The 17,564-nt window shown below is 25.7% G+C and overlaps 1 protein-coding gene across 1 annotated transcript in view; it reads right to left on the bottom strand.

Moving 5' to 3' along the window:
- Positions 1 to 14,844, bottom strand: part of LOC111035495 (leucine-rich repeat-containing G-protein coupled receptor 5) — an 82,717-nt gene extending 67,873 nt beyond the window's left edge. Inside the window, exon 1 of the mRNA XM_022317138.1 lies at positions 14,654 to 14,844. Coding sequence (XP_022172830.1) covers positions 14,654 to 14,844 — 191 coding nt within the window. The remainder of the gene's footprint in view (positions 1 to 14,653) is intronic.
- Positions 14,845 to 17,564: the final 2,720 nt, after the last annotated feature.

Here is a 17,564-nt window from a genome sequence, read left to right as displayed (position 1 = left end):
TATACAGGAAGGGTGAGATGAGAGCAGTAAATGAGTTCATTTTTAAATTATTTCGGTGCCTAATAGGAATGCAAATGGCGTATTATGTTTTATGCGCGGTAAAATAAAAACTGCCACAGACATTAAAATGTATTTTTTGTTTTAATGTTATCAATCGTGAGCATATTTTGTTAAATCAAAATAAAAAACGAAACACAAAAACATTAATTCGTAAACAGTGTTTTCACAAGAGTATATCATTTTATATTCGCTCAGTGTTCTATATTCTGAACAAGAAACTATTTTAATTTAAACATACAGGTCGAAAGGTCTTTCACTCGTGACTCTGTGGTATTAATCCTAATTAAAATATGCTACAATAATATTATAATCACAGCAATAAATTATCCCTAAATGTAATACCCTATTTATTAACACTAAGACTGTAGTTAATAATATATTGTGATGTTCCTGTGCAAGTATAAAATCACAATCACTTTATGATATATTATTATTTAAATTATTTTATAGTAGTTATAAGACAGGTAAATTGTTTTACTTATATTCATATTTGTACATAATATGATATTATATGTTATTGTGAATTAATTTTTACATTTTGGGAAAGAAAACAAACGTAGGTTATAACCGATTATCAGAAAAAAAATTATATTTTCAAACCACGCTTTTTTCTAGTTTTTTCTACCTAGTTAAATGTTTGACTAGTGACGATGATTTTCTTTAGTCACCCGTATAAATTAATCAATAATTTATATTATATTAATATAGGTGTACTTTGTTATAATAGTTAATTCTAAAACAATTATTATGAATTATTTACCAATGAGCTGCAATAACTTATAATTCTTATGAATATGAGACACGTCGTATCAAATTATTTTTAACGTTTATTTTAAAATATACTTCATAATATGTATTATTCAGAGCAATAATAATATTCAAAATATTTAGTTTTAAATTTTCGTACAATGTTTAATAAAGTTGTACATGCATAATTGTTTCAATTACACAATTTAATAATATACATTTTAAAGAAAAATTACTCGTACTGTTAGTTTTTTATTAAAATTATACCATGTTTAAACGTACTCATTTCGCGTATTAACTGTAGAATAGCGTTTTAATAGCTCTATTATCTGTAATATGTTACCATTTTTTAATCGAAAATTACAATTAAGAAATTATGAAAAATACCAAAGTTAATTATCAAACCTAATTCGTTATCCAATTTTTCCTATGAATTTATTAAATAATAAAATTGAATAAATAATACTATTATAACTCATTGCTTTCAAATAATATATTGTGGTCTTTAAATTATTTATTGTAGGTAGGTCCTTATTTGCGTGTGTTATGTTCATTAAAATTTAACTACGACATATAATGATTAAAAACTCTGTAAGTATAGGTACTTACTAACAGTTTTAATACAAAACTTCTAAGGTCGGAGCTACCCTGCAATAATATAAGTACTTTAGTTTACTCAATTACTCCTTAAAAAATATTACCGGTACCTTATTGTTAATAATTTCAAGTTATTTTAAGTATTAGTTAAGCTCTATTTACTGAAAATCCTCTAGTTAAAATAAAATAATATTATGATTGAACCAGGTACTGATATATATAATTTTTATATATATTTAAATTCTCAGTATATGCGCATGAAATTAAATCAAATAATTGTGCAATGCATTGTACCTATTATTTAGTATTACTAGCTCACTAACAGTTGTATCAATATCAAAACATTCGTTATATACATAATACATTTTATATTATTTGGCATTTGCAATAGTTGAAGCCACTGTTGCAATGTAAGATATTTTATTCGATTCTTTGGTTACGGTCTCTGCAGTCTCAATGACTTACCATAATTTGATTGTAATTGGATAAACTTTGTTCATCTAACAAATATCAGTTATTCGTATAAATAAATAAAATAAAACTATGAGCATAACTACTATAAGAGTTGTATAATTTTGTTCTTGGAAAATAACACTTGTGTCATAAATAGTAAAACTTTTGATTTGTAAATAATAATTATAATAATAAATACAACTCCTGAAACAATGACGATATAATATCAGTAGTACTCGTAATATTATATTGTTAACATCTAGCTATTTATGTATAGGTATTAATTAATGTATTGAATACACATTTTAACTTTTTTTTTTTAATGTAATAATAAATCACCATATAATGGTTCCTGAAATATTTTATTCCTGTCAAGATAATCGAAATATTTGAAGAAAAAAAATGTAAGTACAGTATCTTTTTTGTCCATAGAAAAGAAAATCGCAAACATTTGAATATATACGCAAATTCAAATGCGGCAAGAAAGAAATCTTAAAAGTCATAATAGGATGACTTACGATTATTGAGATAAATCCTGCACGTATAACATTTCCTTCAATAAAATTATATTACCAAATGCCCATTTCAGTACGTCTCGGGTCAATGGTTTTTAGGGTTTCCGTTGTTTATGATAACGAGTCCCCTACTCTTCGTAACACCAACGTCAGGATAATATACAAGGGAACGACCACAGTGGCGACCGAGAGAGTAATAATTAAAAATGCCGCAACATCCTCTGGTGCCGAAATTTAATCTGCAAGCGGATTTTGCTGAGAGTAAAAACTTTTCTCGTCCCGATTAATTTATTGTCATTATTACGTTATACGAAAAACCCCTTCTCATAGTTTCATTATATGGAGTTGAACAAAAAAAAAAATTCTAAGTCATTAAACATTAATTAGGGAATAAATCGAATTTATTTTACGCTACACTTCTTGGGATAAAAATAGTGGTAGACTGGAACATTTTTAAAAACTTTTTTATTCCACTACATTACAGAGGATAATTTTTTAAATCAATAACATAATATATAATACACCTATATATAGTCAATATTTTTATTATTTTTATTCTAAAAGAATATATTTTGAAAAATATTAAAGTTTAAATAATATTATATAATCGAAACCAAAAAAAACGATTGTGTCAATTGCCTTATATTTTGACACTAGTTCACAGTTTTTTTTGATAAAATTATTACATAATGTTTTTTAAACTTATAAAAACATTGGGGCACCCCAATCAATGAACTACTTCGATTGTGAAAAATTACAGTTATTAAACGTACAAGCATCTTACACACTTTACAGATATTCAAAATATAAGAATTATAATAGTACAATCAAAGCTATATATAGTTATAAAATGTATTTTTCTTTAATAAGTTAACCATTTAATATACTACTATATACATCCTAAAATAAAATCGTTCTTTAATCAAAATAAAAATAAATTTATTTTTTAATTTACCCTTAAAGTAGTTCAAAAAGTAACTTTTCCTTATAAAATGTAGTTAGTTGCTTCCGTTTCTCGTAAAAAAAATGTATAGTAATATATTCTTTAAAAAAGTAAAATAAAGATAATTTTAAATGTATACATAATTTAATATTTATTTACATTTGTATAATAACATTTTACAATTGATAACATTATTCAATTTTTCTAAAATATATAAAAAAAAAACAAAATAATTTCAGACAATATACGGCTATTTAAACAAGAAAATAACATAATACGTATTAAAATCAACGAAGCGTGCAAATAATAGCACATATTATCACAGGGTACACGGATAATCTAACAATATTAAGGTAATTTAAATGCTGCTATTACACAATATGGCTTGAGAGGAATCGTAAAAAATTAATACTAATTTAATATGAAACAAAAAGAGAAAAAATATAAATATTGCCGTTGATATTTAATAGGATTATTACACAAAATAAAAAACAATTTGTCAGGAAATATACTTACTTAAAATTAAATTAAAGTTTTCAAGAATTTTTTTTCAAATAAAACATAATATATATTATTATTATATATATTTTCAAATAAAATGAAAACAATTTAAGTTTAACATAAAACTGGTTGTGTCGTTGAATTTAATTTATTCTAAACAAATGATAATTTGTTACCATGAGCTAAAGAAAGCTGTGAGCACTAAACTATAGCGAAAACCAATATATTATCGAATACAAAATATTATATGTATTACGATCATAATGCTTAATTATAAATTCTAAACGGAGAAAATATGAAACTATTCGTTTTACTATGATTTATTCTAATGGGTATAATGTTTTTTAGGGTAATGGGGAAAATCCAAAACTATTTGTTTGTGAGTTCTCAATCGTCCAAATTGCACATCTTCAAAATATACCTACAAACGTGGATAGTTGAGAATTATTTGAATACCTAATAAGGATATTAAAAACAATGACTAAATAATATTATGTATACATGTTCGAATAAATTTAGGCAATTTTTACAATGCGGATACATTAAGTACACTGTATAGTGTATATGCACTATACAAAATAAAATATTATTCATAACATTTCTCCATTTCATCATACGTTGAATGACAATATAGTCATTATGACGTGATCAGTGATGTGAAAAACTAAAAATTTTGTAGAACGTCTAAATAGATTTAGGTAATTAATCATCATAATTCGTACAATATAGAGAGTAATGTTAATGTTTATTATGGCATCGTAACAAACATAATGACTCTTTGCACTTTGAAGTAACTTGGAGTTTATTTTTCAATTAATTATTAAATAAAAAATTGGAAATCTCTCATGCCGTTATTCAATTTATGTGTGTATCTATAAAATTCACTCAGGTCGTATTAATGTATCAAATTTGAATACTTGTTGTCGGTTACTGGTTATTAACACTGTATTTTTGGAATTTGTCCATGACTTATTATACTTAATACGTAAAAATCACATGTTTACTTATATTACAACTTTGATTACATTTTACCAACATTAATTTACGTTTATATTATAATTTGCGTTAATACGGTTTGAAAATGCTAGTTTTCTTAATGATGAATTGAACAATTTGATTTACACCAGTTAAAAAACAAATATCAATGAATCTAAAATCGTACTCCATTGTATTATTATAAACGTACCACTTAATGGCTAATAATTTTATTGTTAGAGTTGCATGTTATACAGACAAGACTATACGTAGTTTGGTTAGGTGGCAATGTCGTTTTAAGACATTATAAAATGAATAAACAGTGTCTTCATGGTTTAGTTTTTAACGATATGGCAATAAATATTTATCTTTATCGAAATATTTCAAAGTTATTCTACGCTACGAAATATATTTTTATTGACATTTTAATATTTTATACTATTAAGCACTTAGCTATAACTTATATTATTCGTCATTAATAAATTATATTTTAAGACGAATTATCGTTACGCTTGAGAATAAAGTATAGTATTATATTGACGAAATTATAATTTTTACTTAAACGTAGTTTTATTTTAGAAATATGTGAGTCAAATAGTAGGTACCTATGACTGTAATGATATAGAGGTTGACATTATGTGTGTCGGACCAAACAATTTTGGTCGAAAAAACCTTGGCTTTGTAATAATTAATGGCCCGCATTGTGTGAGCTCCGTGGTTTTAACCTCGATTTTCACCTTGCTTGAAAAATATGTAATACAACGTATAGACTATAGACTGCAGAAGTGTTAAACATTATCAATGTTACGCGCCGTGGCACCTTCTCGCTAGATGAAAAATACTACCTACTTTGGCACCTTATGGTATTGGCATGACAAAATTGTTAACCTATAAGAGGAGGGTCGCTTTTTTTCATAATATCGTATTTCTGATGCTGGACGTCTGTCATGAGCAACGGTGCAGAAAAAAGTAGTAAACGGCCCAAAAATACATAACGGAAAAAGAATCTCCAAGCGCAAGATAAATAGTAGCCAAAAACAGAGCTCACACAAGTTTTTCATGAAATGATTTATTATTGCTCGTTCCTTCCCATAACAGTTTTCTTTATCATTGCTCCTGTATGGCATCGTTTCGATTTATATATTCTGAGAGAATTTACGCTCTTTGACAGTCTTTATAGTCCAGACCTATACTTCAAAATATAATTTATTGTTAGTTTCATTTATTATTATTATTATATATATATTTTTTTTTTATCAAAAAGATAAGCAGAGTTATTTTTCAAAGTTTATAAAATACGTGATTCGCATGAAAACAATCAAGCAAATTTAAAATTCCAAGCACTAAAATAATTTAAGTTATATTTATAAATTATTCAAAAAAGTAAACAATAACGAGACAATTATTTAATAATTTAAATTAAATTAACGATTTTCAAAACAATTTAAAATATATTATTACGTTCTTAAGTTATTATTTGTTTATTTCAAGAACCAAAAGAATAACAGGCAACATTATCCCTCAGGTGCCGTTTATTTTAATATAGAACTTTCTTAGTTAAAAAAATAAATAACCAAACTAAAATTGTGAATTGTAAAAAAATGTTTTTAGGAACTACCTATACAATATAATATTATTTTTTAGCTTCTGATCAAAAAAATAAAGTTCAATCCAAATAGTAATAAGTAACTACATTATACCTTTATACTGAATTTAATAATATATGCATCAAGGTATCACAATTAAAAACTTGTATGACTTACTTACCTATAATGAATTATTAAATTAAATAAGCATTAATTAAATACGAATAAAATTGTATCTATTATGATGTAACCTAAATATTGTACGAGCTAATTTCTTATTCAGAATAATATACAATTTAATATAGTATTTGCAAATTGTAATCGTTTGGTTGCGAGTAGCTATTTGTAATTATTTATAATTATAATTATTCAAAACATGAAATAATTGAGTCACATTTTTCTTATTGAATGTTAATCCGATGGCTAAACAGTATTATGTCCAACAAAATTAATTTGATCCACATTATTACTTGCCATCAGAATATTAGATATTATATTAGATACCTTCCTCGATTTCCCTTTATAAAGTCTTCAATATTTAAAAAAAAAATAAATAACGTTAATTATTAATGAATATTCGAATATTAACTATAGTAGAACCATTAAATCACAACATGTAGGAATAGCAGCCTACGTAGTTTCCAAAGCTGAATTAGTATGATCAATAAAAAAAATATGAACATGACAGAACATGTTATAGTTTGAATATATTACAATTAAACTATTTACATACCTACTTGTTATTATTACTTATTTAAAGAAAATTTGTTGTAGTACATTTTGAAGTATTTATAGCTATCATACTGTTTAAATACATATTATACGAATGTTTAAAACGAGTCCTGACGAACTACTGCACCATAAATAACATGGAACAATTATTTTACTTTTTGCTTTATGGTTAGTAACTGTATACATTTAACGGCGTCGTTAAAAAGGTCCACCCAAATCCGATTTCGATGTACACCACTCTCAAGTCGATGACTGTCGTTTACGATCACGATTATACACTGAAATATAGGTGGTTAGGGAAAACCCAGAGGATATTGTTATTTACGACCGACGTGAAACTTTTCCCGAAGGAAATATGAATTTTGCTTTCATCATCAAGTGCCTTTCACGCAATTCTTCATATGAGTGCCAAAAAAAAAAAAAATACAAGAAAATTTATAGTCAAGCCAAAAGTTTGTGCTGATAAAAAAATATATTATATAAATTTGAATTCTTTGTTTTCTTATCTGAAGTACATATTTAAAGAATATACTCATTTAATGTTTATTCTACAGCAAAATGTCTCAAAATATTCTGTTTATATAAAAAATTCAATTTTTTCATTTCGATTCTTAGAGTCTCGTATAAGCTCCTTGAGGCGTTACAATTGCATTTTAGTGCCAAATAAAACACAACGATAGGTTTTTTATGATTTTCTTGGCACAAATTTTTATGTTGTTCGTTCATGAAAAACTAATACATCCGGTGATCCTGTCGTCCAAATACCTAAATGGAGTTTTCTCAAAACACATTGAAGGAACTCGTGCCGAACTCATCGAAAATTCGAAAAGTTTCCAACCCATTGTATATACTTATTTTTACTGGATTCGATTTCCTTATATCACGTACAAAGTGTTACAATGCATCAACTTCAGAATACATTATAAAGAAATCAAAAAAAAATCAAAACAAATGTGCAGAAAAGGAATGACTTGAAATTTACTCAGTTTATAATAATATTTATTGTGTTTATTGAATACCTTCAAGTTTGTAAAAAAAATTTAGTTTAGTATTAAGATAAAAAATATTCGTAATTACATAAACAAAATACAAAACAGCGAGCCGTATATATCGTAGAAGATTTTCTGATATCTCGTTTATTCTCTGGTTTATTCAGAAGTACCTACGCTTCCGGTTCCCAAGGACTGTTCCACATTATTATTATCTAAATATTAGGTACATTCTCAGTTTCAGTCTAATTAACTTTGTATCTAATATTTAACATAATATGATAAGTTAATGCCTTTAAATTATAATTACACACATATAATCAATTATGGAAAGTTAATCCCTTTTATTACCCTGTATAAACTATGCTACGGGTTTAATTAATTCAATTAGGGCTAATCATATTTTATGATATAGAATCAAATTTGAAACTCAATACCTACCCACTATATTGCATGGTACCTATATTAGATATTGATTTTCTAACTACGAGATATTCCGAAATATTATAGATGCTATGGCCGAATTCATTAAATAAATAATGCAGTCGATTTAATACAAAACAAAAATACCAAAAAAGTATACGTGGATCCATAAATCAAAATTTAAACAATTACTAAACACGCGCAGGTATGAAGATGATATAAATATGAATAATATTATAATTCTCTTCTAATTAAGTATAGTTTTAATTTATTTACCATTCAATTACATAAAAATCAATGAGTATCAATATTTAACCTATCACTTATGTTTATAGTTTAATTATATTTTTATACAACTGCTCTGTTTTTATAATAAATGTCCAGAGAAAAATATTGTGTGCCCACAGCATAAACAATAGGAATCTAACTCAAAGTAAACAGCTACTACTAGCTCATTATTTATGACGAAGAAATATAATATGTAATATTTATAGCTGTGATTTGAATATCACAAAAACCTAAAACAGCTGGTTTTACAAACCATACAAAAATGTTTAATTATATTATATTTTAAAAATTAACAAATGCAAAACATTTTTCAATTAAACCTAATATTATTTTATCACTTAAATATATGAAAAAATTTGGCTTTTTAATGACCGGACTAAAATAGATAAATCAGTAAAAATAACAATAATATTAGAATAAAAAGATTTATGTACAAAACGAATTAAGTACTAATCCATTTATTACATTTACATAGAAGTAAAACATATACACTTTCAATTTTAATTAAATTTTTTATAAAATTTTACTCTAATGGTTTATCAAAAAAAGAAAAAAAAATACTAAATATTATTTTAATGAAAATTCTCAAACATATAAATAAATAAATAAAAGCCATACCATGTCAAACAAGTTGATTGACCAACTAAAAACTCTAATAACCCAAATTCAGAGTTATGTAACAACTATAGTCTCAGGCTTCCCATTTCGACATTATATAATAACTTAATCTCTTTAAATATTCAATAATTACGAGTATGGAACTGAAAATCAAGACAAGCCAAAAATTATTCACTGAAGGAAATAAAGTCTTACACGTCGCCTTGAGATCATGAAATTATTCTCCACAGACGCAAACAAATAACACAGAAAAAAATAAACGGTCAAGAACAAGATTTCTATGATTCATGCGCCAATTCAGTCACGGTAAACATATAATCAGTGATAGAATCATAACTTACTATTCAAAACGCAATCCATCAAAGACAATTTTCCACAACCTATATAATATGCAAGCTACTAGCCCGTCTTAGTAGCTTATGCAAACTAATTACATTCAACCGTATCTTCATAATATCATTATATACCTAATAACATATAAATATTATAATTTTTACACAGTCTATAAAACCTATCATACTGTATGCCAATAACCTTGCCATTGACGAGTATTATTTATAAATACGAAAAATGTAATATTCTGTCTTAATTTTAACAGTAAATTGCAGTCTGTTTTTTTTATTAAACACGTCATGTTAATAATAAATTTAAAAAAAAACATATAAAGACCATGGTAACATACTTTTATTACATTCCATGAACTAATAAAGGATGATTTATAGTAAGTAACGGGTTGGTAGGTACCTATACAGTTTATTAATATAATTGCTGAATTTAAAAATACAAAGCAAAACGTGTTTCAAAAAGTAATTAGATAGGTATCTATTTTTATACTATCTATGGTTACTAAATTTAATGATACATTATTATCAATTACTGATTGTACAAATTATTAGATAGGTAGTAGGTACCTACATTTTTGATTCATAATTTAGATTATGCGTTAAGACAGGAAGTGTCGGAAGTACGCTGATATTTTATTTAACACTTTTACTAGGAGATGATCTTTTTCAAAAGCTTCAAGTAGCCTTTAATCGGATTATTCGTTAAACCTAATTTGTTCTTTAATGTTGTTTTCTGTCTTTTTAGTTGTATCTTAATAAGTAAAGAAAACAAAAGAAAATATCAAAGATATTTTTTTTAAAGTAAGATTCACTTAAAATCTTTTTTTAGAATTCAAGTAGTATTAGTAGTTTTAGTATCAGTTTTAGACTTAATATCACAAAACGAATGTAATTCACACTACACGATAATAGTCTAAAGTGAACCCAAACCTAGAATCGATTCTAAATAAAATTATCAAATATTTGGTAAACAAATTTTATAGTGTTAAAATATATTATGTGGCGTTCAAAGCAATGTATGTTTGGGAAGTTAATTTTAAATACCTAGTAATTAGTATCATATAATGAGAAATGTATAATACTATAATGTATTTATATATAAATGCATATTATATTTACCTATTTCCAAAAGTCCAATTCTAAGATTACCCAACTTAGATTTTGAATTATGGGTGAAATTAAAAATGTTTTAGTATACCCGTACAAACTATTCTGTATTTAAAAGTTTTTTTTATCATATTATTAATTTGGTTTTCTATGTCATATCTGCAGTTTAGGAGAGACAAAGAGTACCTTTTATAAGCAATAAACGTTTTATGGTACTCCAATAGTTAATTTAAAATGTTAACTAGTTGTTACTTCGAAGGGGTAATTTTTCAATTTTCTCAATAGTTTTAAAAGGTTTAAGCTAATAAACTGTAAGGAAAAACTAACGATAACTCCGGAAGTGTGTTCAAGAAACGTCAGCAGCAATTGAGGCTGATGTAATAATATATGTAACAAGTCAAATTATGAATAATGTTTCAAATATTATGTTTTTTTATTTATTTATTTATTTCTAATTGCTAACAGTATCACATCACACCAGCGACCAATATAGTGTTCTTCGCATAACTGAGTGGTGTTATTAGAGAATATCGAAACCTCTACCTACACATGTCTGGTTTACAGATAACTACCTATTGGCTATTGAACGGAGATAATAATGATCCCCGACCAGACTCCTGTACCAGGTGGTTGTGCAGTTTATTATTTGAAGTATTGAATAATAATTTAGTTTTACTATTCCAGAAATAATTGGAATTTATTTCCGTAATAAAGAAAAGAATAAAGAATAAAGAATATATATGTCTGATTATGGATTAAATATAATACTGATAAATAATAATACTAATGATGATAACTTTAAGCTAAACTCATATATTTTATTCGAAGAGTTTCGGTTAAATGTACAAGTCTGTGGCAATGGTGTGGGATAATGGGTATATGCTGACAACTACTACTGCGTTGGTCCTTTCCACAACATTCCAAAACCCTTGAACGTGTGATATTTATTGTTTTGGGGGTTCCAGAATAAATTTAAGGGTTCCCTACAGGCAGACGCGTTTATTGCTAATTAAATCGAAAGGTCGCTCGATCGATTTTTTTTTCTGCCCAAAAACCTCTATGCACGTAATAAACGCGCGCACACGATAACAACAGTTTACAAACTATATAGATATATAGTCTCTTGAGGGAGGGGCATGTGCTCTTAAATTGTATTATTAACAAAGTTGAAACAAAAACAAGTGTACCTATACAATATAATAATAGTGCACTGCAAGTAAAAAAAAAATAAAAACTCAACAAAACACAATGCACTGATAAAAGGTGTACAAATATTTGGCTATTCTCTACTATGCAAAATAATTCTATGAAGAAAGTTACTACCAAATTATCAACGCAAGTGGTTTCAATACGAATAATTGTAGGTTTGATTGTAGAAAATTCATGTAAATTAAAATACATTTAATCGACAGACAATGGACATATTATTATTACTATTTGAAACTAATTCGATTTTAACCTTAAAAACACATTGAAATAATTTCGATTGTTTTTTAAAAGTTTAATGAAAAATCATTAAATCTGACTAAATCGAAATCAACATTTGATTATGTGATAAGTTTTTTAATGTTTAATATTATTTTTAAACATGCTTATAAATATTTGAACATTTGTGGTAGTATACAAATATCTCAACTACTATAAATAACAATTCATTCATATTTTGATGTAATTACAAAATCTATGAAAAGTAAATAGCTACAATTGGTGCACAAATAAATGATTGGGTCTCAGGACTCTCAATAGTGATCCAATTTTCTCATAAAATGTATACCGATCACAATTTTATGGATTATGCTAATTTTTTTAGCGGTAAAAAATAGAATGTTTCGCCCTACTAACGGTCCATTGTGTAAATTAAATCAATGTTCTATTACATTATTAGCAAATATTACACTTTATGCAATAAATCTATCATACTTTTTCAGATCATACAGGAACTTTAAGTACTAAACATTAGTTAACTATTAATAATGTATCCATTATAAATTTTGCTTTTACATCACAAGCTATTATAAATTAGCCATTAAAGCAATTATATTATAAACCTAGAATATTTTTTTTTATTATTATTATTATTATTGACTAATTTGTACATTTCAGATTATCTTTGGCATGATAGTATATATACTGTCACTGATTTATTTTTATTGAAAATAAACTATGTACTAAGAATCATCCATGATTCATTGGACGCTTTAAATAATGAACAACATTGTAAATAAAGCTTAAACTTTACTGATGCTGCATTTACTTGACATGATTTTGATAAATGAGCGACTAGGAATTGAAAAAAATAAACGAACTGAAAAAATCTCTATGGATTGAGTGTGAATAGACATGATGTGATTGCAGTCATTTTGTTACTAAAGAAACAGTGGATTTTAATATAGAACTACAGTCATTCCAACGAATTTGCACTAGTTGCACATAAAAATCGTACATTTTCTTAAAAAATAAACAAAATGACAATATTTATCTATTATTACTAATGAGTTAGGTACTTGCTGTTATTTATATTATTAAAAAAATTATATCCAAACCATATTTATGAGCAATACAAATAATTTCATCTTATAAATGCGATAATATAATCCTACGTCAAAAAAACGCTTAAAAAGGAACATTTTACTAACAAGTTGCCATACCTTAATACCTATATTAAGTTAACTAAATTCTCTCTACTTTAATGATAAAAAAAAATTATTTTACTAAAATATTCACTATCTAGTCTCCATCTTGTTCATTTTCAACTTGTATTCATGCCAAAATCACTATCCTTTGACGCTCACGTTATTATTAAGCCTATAATATTTACGTTATTGTTTCTGCCATTAATCAATCATTATCATGTAAATATTCATATATTGATATATGATATGTTTGGGAATTCAATAAAAATAAACCATAAAACTGTAGCATGGAGAGTGATGGAAATCATTGTCTTTTGAAGCATATACCTTCTGTCAAAAAATATTTTAATAATAAACGCTGTTCAAAATAGGCATTTAAAATTAAAAAATAACTAAACGTTTTAATTTCGTGTTCTGACTATCATATCATGAAATATTATTTGAAGTCAATATATTGAAGTCAAAATTAAATTTAAGTTTAGTTTTTATAACTATTATTTTAGAGCACTACTTTGTAGTGTAACAATGTCCAACGACCCACATCATATTTTGAGCTTTGGTGTGTTAACTAAACACAATTAACTAGGTGTTATATTTTTAAAGATAGGTACATAGGTACAATTTATAATCAACATTATCCAAATATGGATCAGTCTGGATGAAATTTGTAGCTGAATACATAAAAATAGTAAAAATGGTAGATTGCATCACAAATATATAATTTTATAATGACGCTCTCAATATTATATACATTTAATTATAAAATAACAAATTAGTTATTTACAAGAAATTTCATTCGGAAAGTTTTTATAGGTCATCATTTCTGTGGACGAAGGTCGTCGCTAACCATTTCCTAGTTTTATCTCTGAATCACGTATTATTACGCACACATAACATTATAATTAAAGTAATGAAAAATGTACGTGAAAATAAACAAATGTTTTGATATAACTATGTAGTATTTATTTGATTTCTAATTTTATCACACTATCATGTAATAATAATTGCTGTTATATTATTAAAATAAAACATATGCTAAAATGTTCTCTACGTGTTTTGTTTACTCAACCACGTGTTAGTTCTGAATCGTTTTAAGAAATAGTGATAATAATAATTATTGATTAGATTTATATTTTACTTACAGTTTAGTGATGTTAACGGGTATGTCGTCGGGTATTCTGGTGAGTCCCAAATTTCTACAAGACACTTCTGTCGCTTCGTGGCCATCGCATCGACACTGCGTAGGTGACTCGCAAGATTGCATAAAATTTACGTCCGCTGATGCAAGCGACAATATCATTAAAGACAAAGCCGTTAGCAGCGCGGATATCATTGTTTAATAGATTATGAACAGTATTAATCTGAGTAAGTAAGTCTCAGGTCAATGTTGACGATGCCACTTCAGCTAACTTCTTTAATCTTAGCCGACACTTCCAAATCTCCGAATATGGATTCATTTTTATGAAACTTGTCATTCTATTAACACATGAATCGAATCTAAAAAATAAATTAACATAGACAATTAATAATCAAAATAATAACGGCATAACGAAAGTCTTGTATAAGTTATCAATATTGCAATATTATGTTGTGTATTGTAACTGTATATATTATACTATAGGTGAGTTAATATTATTTATTTATATTATGATATACATTCACATATTGTTTGTAATAATATACAGTTTGTTCATGATAATGCATTCTAATTATTATCAATGTATTATAAAATATATTGAAATATTTTTTAAACTCATTAACTTGAGCAAAGAATAAATTTATTTAAATTATATGTTTTTCACTTCCAGTTTTAATAAAAAAATACTTCAAGTAAATTGTTTAAATTAAAAGTATACAGATGGATTAATTAAACAAATTCCATATAATTTTTACTTGATCAATTTTCGTTCCGGTTCATATACATTTATGGTTGTAAAGTAGACCAAACGTATATAGTACCGTCTCTGCATACATAAAATTTTAACCTCAATAATGTAAAAGTAGTTTTGAAAGGAAGAGTGAATATACATAAGTTTCCGAACAAAATAGTATGGACATTTTTATTTAAATTTTACTCTCCAACAATACATTGCAATTTAATATTAAATTTACAGGGTCAATATTTTAGAGCAGACGCAACAACGTATATCAAATACGTGTGTTTATCGTCTATGTTACGTCATTATCGCCATTGAAAAAAAAAACGATATAGGTGAAAGTTGATTTGCAAACAACGGCAGTGAGCTCCTGCAATCGTTATAACTCAGTCTAGGATCATAATTTTATTCGACTATCAATATAATAATATGTATTCGTTTATATTGGCATGTACATTGGAGTTCACGTACATTATTGAAAAGTAATTCGACAAGTAAAGATCCTATTGTCAATTCTTTATTTTTTATTAAATGTTAAAAATTAAACATTTTTTCCATAATATGTCGACATAAAATTTATAGATTTATTTTTTAGAATTAAGAATTCATTTTACAATATTGATCATCATTCGTCCCCTAAACAAAATTAGTAACAATACCATATACGTGTTCCAAAAAATTGTGGGCGGATATTTGATTATAATCACCATCAGTGGGTCAATACAGCAATCTGACTATTGTTTGGCGCTCTAGCCTTCGAAAATATAATATTAAAAAAATTAACCATTTAATTAGTATCACGTTTTTGAGGTTATTGTTTAAAATTATTAGGTGTTTTCATAAATAAGTTACGCAAAAACATATAATAAATAATTTAATGTCCTTCAATCAAATTCAAAATGTTTATCATTCTTACATTGATCATCCTAACGGCTAACAATGAACTATTTAATATATAATATAACTGCAATACATCTATTTATTAATTACAATATTATTTTTCAGATAAAGCTTATGTTTTATAACTAAACTCAAGATTACCTACCTACTTGTTTATTTAAACGTAAGGATTATATTATTAACTATAAACCACCACATAAAAACACTCAAACCAAAAAATTAAAAAAAAATCAACATTAATAATACTAATTAATTATATCTAATTATAATATTCAATGACTTAAGTCAATATTTACTATACACATCTATAAGCAATGTTTATATACAATCATTTATTAGTAAATTGCACAAATATAACATAAAAAAGTTTTTAATTCAATCGTTGGTATTAAAAATGATTGTTATGTGCCTTCAACAGATTAATTAACACTGTAATACATTTTTCACATTTCAATTTCATAAAAATATGTCACTATGCTTAACAAACGAATTAAATCATAGCATAATGAGTCAATGAAGTAGTTTATTGCGATTTATAGTATCTGTGTGATAATACGACCAAAAACAATGGACCATTATCATAACTAAAAAATTATAAATGCAATTCACAATTCCCACGGTGTTCACAATATCTTGATCATTCTGTATACATGTATAATAATATATTATGAATATTATATCTAATTAATTTATATTATCTATTTATCTATAATTCATATAATTTGTATGTATTTATTCAAAACAACTATTATTTGTTTTATAATAGTAACAATCCTCAGTATAAAATCTGATGAAATTAGGTGATTGATAGATAAGTAAATTTAAGTAATTTAAACGTTTTACTTTTGTAATATTTATCGGTCATAATACATATTTACACATCGTTTGTCAATAGTTCTTCAGTAAGTATACCTAGTTATTATTTTAAATTCATATGAATTAGTAAAAATATATGCATGACTAAACTCGTATTTTAAATCACTTTATTTAAAAAGGAAATAACATACTAGGTAGTCCATTTTAAAGCAATTTAAAATGTACCGAACTATAATTAAATAACTGTAATTATTATTATTAAAAAAATTAATTATCTCCTAATGCATTAATTGCACCTATTTATTTTTTAAATTATTTTTACTAGAAAATAATCACAATTTATTTATGTGCTGAACGTTTTAAGATCTCAAAACTATTTTAGTTTAAAAATAATATAACTGAAAAATCGATTTACATTTTTATCACATTGTGGAAAAATTAACGGGTTAAAACTGTATAA

This window comes from Myzus persicae, unplaced genomic scaffold (assembly GCF_001856785.1).
Source record: "Myzus persicae strain clone G006 unplaced genomic scaffold, MPER_G0061.0, whole genome shotgun sequence".
Classification (NCBI taxonomy): Eukaryota; Metazoa; Arthropoda; class Insecta; order Hemiptera; family Aphididae; genus Myzus; species Myzus persicae.
This window is presented reverse-complemented; position numbering and strand designations above follow the sequence as displayed.